Source organism: Cebus imitator, unplaced genomic scaffold (assembly GCF_001604975.1).
Source record: "Cebus imitator isolate Cc_AM_T3 unplaced genomic scaffold, Cebus_imitator-1.0 Scaffold449, whole genome shotgun sequence".
Taxonomy (NCBI): domain Eukaryota; kingdom Metazoa; phylum Chordata; class Mammalia; order Primates; family Cebidae; genus Cebus; species Cebus imitator.
Window position 1 is genome coordinate 1,474,529 of NW_016107764.1, and position 8,272 is coordinate 1,482,800.

General features: G+C 61.7%; 1 protein-coding gene across 1 annotated transcript; it reads left to right on the plus strand.

The window, feature by feature from the left end:
• Window positions 1-5,056: 5,056 nt before the first annotated feature.
• Window positions 5,057-7,688, plus strand: PSCA (prostate stem cell antigen). The gene is made up of 3 exons (XM_017511474.2): window positions 5,057-5,160; window positions 6,337-6,444; window positions 6,884-7,688. Exons 1-3 carry the CDS (start codon window positions 5,109-5,111, stop codon window positions 7,093-7,095), a joined length of 372 nt encoding a protein of 123 aa, XP_017366963.1. The 5' UTR covers window positions 5,057-5,108; the 3' UTR covers window positions 7,096-7,688.
• The last annotated feature ends 584 nt before the right edge of the window (window positions 7,689-8,272 follow it).

Consider the following 8,272-nt stretch of genomic DNA (forward strand, 5'->3'; position numbering starts at 1 on the left):
GTGATCTGAGCCTGGCACTCAGTGCCCCCTGCCACCCCGTGATCTGAGCCTGGCACTCAGTGCCCCCTGCCACCCCGTGATCTGAGCCTGGCACTTAGTGCCCCCGCCACCCCGTGATCTGAGCCTGGCACTTAGTGCCCCCGCCACCCCGTGATCTGAGCCTGGCACTCAGTGCCCCCGCCACCCCGTGATCTGAGCCTGGCACTCAGTGCCCCCGCCACCCCGTGATCTGAGCCTGGCACTCAGTGCCCCCGCCACCTCGTGATCTGAGCCTGGCACTCAGTGCCCCCGCCACCCCGTGATCTGAGCCTGGCACTCAGTGGCCCCCGCCAACCCATGATCTGAGCTGTAGTGGGTTTTCCTCCTGATCTGCAAGGACGTTTTTCCAAAGAAAGATGCTGCAAGCTGACCCCAGCATGGCTTTGCAAGTGACATGCTAGCTTTATTTTTTAAATTAATGCTGCATGAAATAAAAACATTTACACACAGGGATCTGTGTTACTGCATGGGACTGTGTGGGGCCCCAGGAGGTGGTGGTGGGACTCCCCACAAGGTGAGTTGGCTCCCAAAGCCCCAGGGTCTGGTTCGGCTGCCCTAGCCCCGGCCTCACCCATGCACTGGGTGGAAGGCAAGATCGCTGGGGAACCCAGCCGCTTTGGGCCCGTGGTGGTGGGGTAGGTGAGTGGAAGGTCAAGAGTGAACAGGAAAATCTGGAGTCCCAAGAGGCAACCTGCAGAGCAGAGGAAGGAGGCCAAGGGTGAGTCACACGGAAGCCGCACTCACTGTTTTTACCACACATGATTCTGTGGGGCGGGAATTTGGGCCTGCTAAAGTCAGATGTTTCACAGAGGAGGAGACTGAGTCACCGAGCATACCACATGCATGACAGGACTAGACCTAGGGCCACTGGATGGGAGTGGAGCTCCCGTAGCAGGGTCACCTGGGACAGCAAAGTCTCCCCAGGAAGGCTGGCTCCATCCCTGGTGCGTGACCCTGCTACCACCTCAGGGACCTGGGATCACATGGTCTCCCAGGACTTGGTGGGCAGTGGGGATTGGCCTGTCTGGAGGGAGCCCCCATGCATCTTGGGGCCTGATCCCCAAAATGCATGGGGCCCCCCCAGCTGCATCTACGGAGCCTTGCGCCTCTTCTCAAGGACCAAGCCCATTGTGGCCCTTGGGAGAGTCAGAAAGAGCGGAAGAGAAGGGAGAAAATATACTAGTGTGTCATCACCCAGTGGGTTCATTTCAACCCCTGCCCAAACGGAGCCGAGTTATCAAGTCAGGGGAATTGCAATAGAGAAAGAGTTTAACTCAGGCAGAGCCATCTGAACTGGAGACTGGAGTTTTATGACTCACATCAACCTCTCAGCCCCTGTCCACTGCATGGGGGTCTGTGGGGAGCCATGCCCCTTATTGCAGAACTTCCCAGACAGGAGAACTGCCGGAAAATCCAGGCTCCGTTTAGGCTCCGGGACTGCATTCAGTGTACAGCCAAAGTGTGAACAACAGGGGACAGGGATTAGCCTGTGACCAGGGTCAAAAATCAGAGGGTGACCGCAGTCAGGGTTCATTATGTGACCAGGATCAGGGCTCAGTCAGTGGCCAGAGCCAGGGATTGAGTCTAATCAGGATCAGGGCTCAGTGTGTGACCACGGTCAGGGTTCATTCTGTGGCCGGGATCAGGGCTCAGTCAGTCGCCCAGGCCAGGGCTCAGGGTGTGACTGGTCTTAGGACTCAGGGTGGGACCATAACCAGAACTTGTTAGGTAACCAGGGTTAGAGTTCAGACTAACCACAGTGAGGGCTCAGTTTGGGGCTGAGTTCAGAACCCAACCTGTGGTCCGGGGTGGGGCTCTAGGAATGTCACAGCCCTGTGTGTGAGCCGTGGCCACGAGGCCATCCTGAGACCAGCCTCACCCTCAGCGTGGCTGATGTCTGGGCCGGCGGATTCTGTGGTGGGAGTCCTGTGTGCTGCCCCCTCCTTGGCCTGCACACTACAGACCAGCAGCACCTCCGAGCTGGAACAAGCAGAGATGCCTCCTGACATCACCAAACATTCCCCAGGGATGCAGAGTCACCAACGTGAGAACCACTGCCTCACAGAAATCGCTGTATATCAAATCAGATCAGCAAACACCTACACACCTGTAAATATTTGAGGACGGAAAGTTCCAGGCTGGCACCTTGAATACAGAGACAAATAAGAAAACCTCTTGTGCAGGAGTGGCCAGGGTCCTAGCGGGCTGGGGCTGGGGGTAGAGGGAGGATGGGACAGAGGCAGTCAGCCACACATGGAAGCAGTTAATTACCAGGTGAGGCCCTTATCCTGAGCTCACAGGACATGGGCTGGAGGGCGTGTCCAGAGGGAAAGCTCTGGGTGGGCAGAGTGAGCAAGGAAGGGGCCTTGGGGAGGCCACAGTCACCCTGCATGGCCTCCAGTAAGGCCTGTCCCTCTCAGGCCCGGACTCTTCACTTGCCAGAGAAGAGACAATTTCCATGGAAAAGAGCCCAGCCCCACAGGTGCCAGGGAGCCGGGCAGGAGCGACCCCAGAGGGACAGGGGCAGACACGGGTCCCAGGGGAAGCCCAAAGGGAGATTCCTGGTGCCACTAAGTCCCAGGGAGGTCGGGTCTGACATCATCCCTGCCCCCATCAGCAGTGTTACCTGGATCCCAGACTCAAGGTGAGACAGTGGGAGCTGATGTGCCCCAAACACCCCATAAACATCTGCCAGCCTTCTGGGACAGTCCAGGCCTGCTGGGAGAGGGGCCGATTCCCCAAGACTTTTCCTTCCTGTGACATTCTCACCACCCCCTAAAATGTGCCAGAGCCCTTTTTGGGGGCAAAATCGAGGAGAAGAGGTAGGAATGAAGGCCAGACAGCCCATCAGTGGGGACAGGAGAGCATCAGGGGAGGAGGGGCCTGCCTCCCTCCAGACACCCCATCAGCGGGGACGGGGGGGCATCACGGGAGAAGGGGCATGTCTCCCTCCAGACACCCCATCAGTGGGGACAGGGGGGTGTCAGGGGAGAAGGGGACTGCCTCCCTCCAGACAGCCATCAGCAGGGACAGGGGGGTCAGGGGAGGAGGGGCCTGTCTCCCCCCAGACACCCCATCAGCAGGGACAGGGGAGCATCAGGAGAGGAGGGACCTGTCTCCCTGCAGACACCCCATCAGTGGGGACGGGGGGTCAGGGGAGGAGGGGCCTGCCTCCCTGCAGACACCCCATCAGCGGGGACAGGGGGGCGTCAGGAGAGGAAGGGCCTGTCTCCCCCCAGACACCCCATCAGTGGGGACTGGGGGGTCAGGGGAGGAGGGGCCTGTCTCCCCCCAGACACACCATCAGCGGGGATGGAGGGGGCATCAGGGGAGGAGGGGCCTGCCTCCCTCCAGACACACACTCAGCAGTAGGCAGGACCACGGCCACGGTGGACCCACCAGCATCTGAAGAGGGTTGCCAGGCAGAGTCGTCTAACTCAGGGCCCATGTACAAAGCCAGGGGTCAGGTTGAATGAGACAACAGGGGCCATGAATCCCCCTCAAAGCCAGCAGCAGCAGGAAGCCACTGCCCCCCTGGGCTTGGAGGGATGAGGGGGTGAGCACAGTGACCAGAGGCTGGCCAGAGCCCGGGGGATGGGAGGAGCCTGGCTGACAGGACCTAGGCTTACTCTAGAGGGCTGTAGCCACTGCCACCACCTCCCAGCCAGCTGGCAGGAGAGCCAGCCTGACCCTGTCTCTTCCACCCTCTCATCTCCTATCCGTGGCAGACAGACCAGCCTCCCAGGACATGGAGCAGGAGGGAGGGGACCTGGCGCAGACAGAGGCCATCCAGCCCTGGGCCCAGCCCCTGCTCCCACTATTGCAGAGGCTGCTTAAAGCTGCACTTCCCCGACTCCCTTGCAGCTAGCATTCCAAGCTGAAGATCACTCAAGGTCCTGAGGGTAGAGCGCCTAGTCCAGGTCCCACACCCAATGCCCCATAAGTGAGAGCCTGTCCAACAGTGTCCCCTCCCCAGGGGGGGAGTCCCCTGTGTCAACAAAGAGCCAAACTCTGTACAATATTTGAAGACATTTATTCTGAGCCCAACATGAGGGCCCATGGCCTGTGACACAGCCCCCAGGAGACCTGAGAACAGGTGCCTGAGGTGGTCAGGGCCCAGCTTGATTTGATACATTTTAGGGAGACATGAGGCAGGAATCACGTACACTTAAGATCTACATTGGTTTGGTTCAGAAAGGCAGGACTGCTCGAACGTGGCTTCCAGGTGACAGGTGAATTTAACATTTTCTGGTTGGCAGCTGGTTGCAAGGGTTATCAACAGAAAGGAGTGTCTGGGTTATCAGGGGCTGTGGAGATCAAGGTTTTGGCATCAGATGAAGCCTCCAGGTAGCAGGCCTCCGAGAAAATAGATGGGCAGTGGCTGTCATCAGACTGCAGGTCCCTGCTGTTAACGCTGGCTTTTCCTGAGTTATGAAGAGAGGGGTCATGAGGCTGTCCAGCCCTTTGCTGTCATGGCCTGAACCAGTTTTTCAGGTTCACTTTGGAAAGCCCTGGCCGTGAGGAGGGGTCCACTCAGATGGGGGCCCTTCGAATGCTGCCTTTGCTTCACACCTGGAACAGCCCCAGCCCCTCTCCCTGGCAGCACCTGCTGCTGATCTGCCTGTGACGCTGTGACCGAGGCTCATCACCCCATGGGCCGTGGGCCCCAGGAGGGCAGCACAGTGTCTGCAGGACACAGGGCCCAGGGAGGTGCCTCGTCCTTAGCTGGAAGGCTGAGGCCTGCAGGAGCCTGGAGAAAGGGTCTCCCTGATCTGGCCCTGCGCTGTGAGGTGGGGGAGGCGGGAGGGGCGTCTTCTGGGATCTGAGGAGGTTTCGGCCCTCAGCCTGGGCCTGCTGAGCCACGGGCCTGGGCAGGCTCTGCCTCCGGACGTGGAGAGGACGAAGGGAGAGGGAGGCGCAGGCTCAGGGAGGAGACGGGACCTGCCCAGCCCGGGGCCCTCACTGGCTCCGGGGAGCCCGCGGGTGTTGACTCTGGGCAGTCCAGCCTCTCCCCGGCTGCGGCATATAAAGCTGCCCAAGGCCCGCTCTGCCGCTTCCCACCCGTGACCATGAAGGCTGTGCTGCTTGCCCTGTTGGTCACAGGCTTGGCCCTGAAGCCAGGTGAGGCCTTAGCTGGCCCCCAGCAGGGAAGGGGGCAGGGGTGAGTCAGGGAGGCACTCAGAGAGGAGGGGGAGGTAAGAGGAAGGGAGAGGAGGGGTGAGGCTCTCACTCCAGCCTCCACTCCTCCAGGGCAGCTCCTGGCACAACCAGGCAGTGACCTGTGTTCCCCGCCATCCCAGTGACGGGGGCTTACAGGGGCAGCATGGAGTCACATTCTTTCAACACCGTGGGGCAGGGCCTGGCTCCTGGGGTGCAGATAGACTGACAGATGGATGGACAGAGATGCCGATGAGGAGCCGGGAGACACAGGGGCAGGAAGACTCAGGCTACGAAGTCCCTTTGACGGCATGAGGGGAGGTGCTGGCAGTGTCCTGAGAGAACCCAGGGGTCTACGCCCAGCCCAGTCCCAGCATTGCAGCCTCCAGGGGTCCCAGGGGGCTACTGGCCTGCACTGCTCTGCTCGGAGTGGGTCCCTCCCAGCCCAGGGTCCCAGGGTTGGTCACCCCCATGGCCGCAGCTGCTTCTTCTGGAAAGCAGGGTCACCAACACAGCCACTGAGGGCTAAACGGGGCAACATTTTGGAGGCGCTGAGGAGGGCCCTGAAGATGGTGAGGGGAATTGAGGGCGAGGAGAAGCACCAAGGACTGTGGGGGCACCTGCCTGCATAGGTGGAGCCAGTGGCCGTGACAGCTCACAGCAGAGCCGCTCCAGGGGCAGAGCAAGACCTGACCCAGGAGGCCTGAGAGAGGCTGAGAGGTCGGGCTTAGCCTAGACAGGCTGCTGGGGACAAGGCCAGCTGGGCCTGCATGGCGGTGGCCTGAGGAAGTCACGGAAAATCTTCATCCATCCCCTGTCTCCAAGTGTCCAGCCGGGCCCCTGGCAAGTGGGGTGAGCCCTTCTCTCTCAGGAGCATGAGCGTTTTCACAACGCTTTACCCTGGCAATTGGGGGGCTGGGGCATAGTTGGCAGCTGCTGGACACCCTGGGAGGGGTGCGAAGTTCGTGCCCTGCAAAGGCCCGTCCGAGCACACAGTGCGCGCTCTCTAGAAGGGCCCAGACCCTGCTGTCGGCCTCGCCCTCCGCCCTGCAGAGATGAGGCTGGCAGGCCCTGGCTGAGAGTCCCCCTCTGGGGAGTGCCGTGGGGCAGCGTCTGAGGCCTCTCCCGCGCACCCCACAGGCTCCGCCCTGCAGTGCTACACCTGCAGGGGCCAGGTGAGCAACAAGAACTGCCTACAGGTGCACAACTGCACTGAGTCGGATACGCAGTGCTGGACCGAGCGCATCCGTGAGTGTGGGACACGAGCTCGGGCTTAGGTCTCTGCCACTGAACCATCCATCCTTCTGGCCATCTCCCTACCCCTATGACCTGTTTTCCTTCCAATCATCCCCCACCCGTCCCGCACCTGTCCCCCACCTGTCACCCAGCATCTGTCCCTCCAGCACCCTCCACCATCCACCCTCCTCCATCGGCCACTCCTCCACCGTCTGTCCCTCCCCCACCCCTGCGCCGGCTGGCTCACTCACACCAGCTCTGGTGCTCAGCAGGTAGTCCCCCTGCCCTGGATGGGGATAGGTCCGAGACCAGGCCCTGGCACTGCTTGCGATCCTGGGGCAGCCCAGGGGGACTCCAGAGCTTCAGGCAGGGTGGGGACAGGAGGAGGTGTGGGCAGGGCGGGCAGGTGGGCACACAGGACAGCGCCAGCCCCAGGTCCACTGCTCCCCAGGCGCCGTAGGCCTCCTGACCGTCATCAGCAAAGGCTGCAGCTCACACTGCGAGGATGGCTCTCAGGACTACTACCTGGGCAAGAAGAACATCACGTGCTGTGACACTGACTTGTGCAACGCCAGCGGGGCCCATGCCCTGCAGCCGGCTGCCGCCACCCTGGCACCGCTCACCGCACTCGGCCTGCTGTTCTGGGGTCTCAGCCAGCTGTAGGCTCCCGGAGGCCCCGCTGCAGCCCCCACTGGGTGTGGTGCCCCAGGCCCCTGTGCCACTCCTCACACACCCTGCCCAGTGGGAGCCTGTCCTGGTTCCTGAGGGCACGTCCTAACACAGGTCTGGCCCTGTCCCTCTGCCTCCCACCCCCTCCCCCACCCTGACCCTCCCATGGCCCTCTCCAGGACTCCCACCTGGCAGGCCGGCTCTAGCGACACAGATCAGCCTGCAGACGGCCCCTCCAATCCACACTGCTGCTGTCTCCATGGCCTAGTGTTCCCCACCCTTAACCCTGTGCTCAGGCACCTCTTCCTCCAGGAAGCCTTCCCTGCCCACCCCATCTATGACCAGAGCCAGGTCTGGTTGTGACCCGGGCCCTCCAGCAGGGAGCAGGCCCGCAGGAGGGCCGGCAAAGGCTGAGATGAAGTAGACGGAGCAGAGCTGGAGGGCGGGTTGGTGTGAGGTCCTGGGAGTCTCCGGAGACGGGGCCTCGTGGCCTGGAGGGAGGGGCCAGCCCTCACATTCACGGGGCTCCCTCAATGGCAGCCCCAGCACAGCGTAGGCCCTTAATAAACACCTGCTGATAAGCAAGAGAGAGCCTCTGTCCTTGTGCACCCCAGGCGGGATGGGATCCGGGCTGTGTCTAGACCAGGTCTGTGGCTGTGAATGGGCCCTGTCATGGGGGCTGCAGCCCCCTCTGTGACCGGAGCAAACACCTGGCACCTGGAAGGAGGGCATCCCTGCAGAGGGTGGGAGGGCGGTTCCCAGGACACGCACTTGCTGTGCGGCCTGGAGCTGTGGCCAGACCATGACCCCTCCCTGCTGGGAGGACGGACCCAGAAAGTTCACAGGAAGGAGAGGGTTCCAGGGGCAGGGGCTGCTACCATCCAAGTTCCCACCCCTCCTTTTGGCCTGATTTGAGCACCCGCATGTTTCAACATTTGTTTTAGAGCTGCACACCCACCGTACAGCATTCAAACACCGCAGCAGGGTGCCTGGGGACAGGTGGCCTCCCCCAACGCTGAACCTCAGCCCCTTCCCTCTCTGGGGAGTCCATCACACCTCCTGGGGCTTCTTTCTGGGAACCTGTGCCCCACCAGCATCCACAGGCACCTGGGTTCCTGGGCCCGAGGGAGGACTCCACCCACACTTGCCTCCTGCCCTTGGCCAGGAAGCC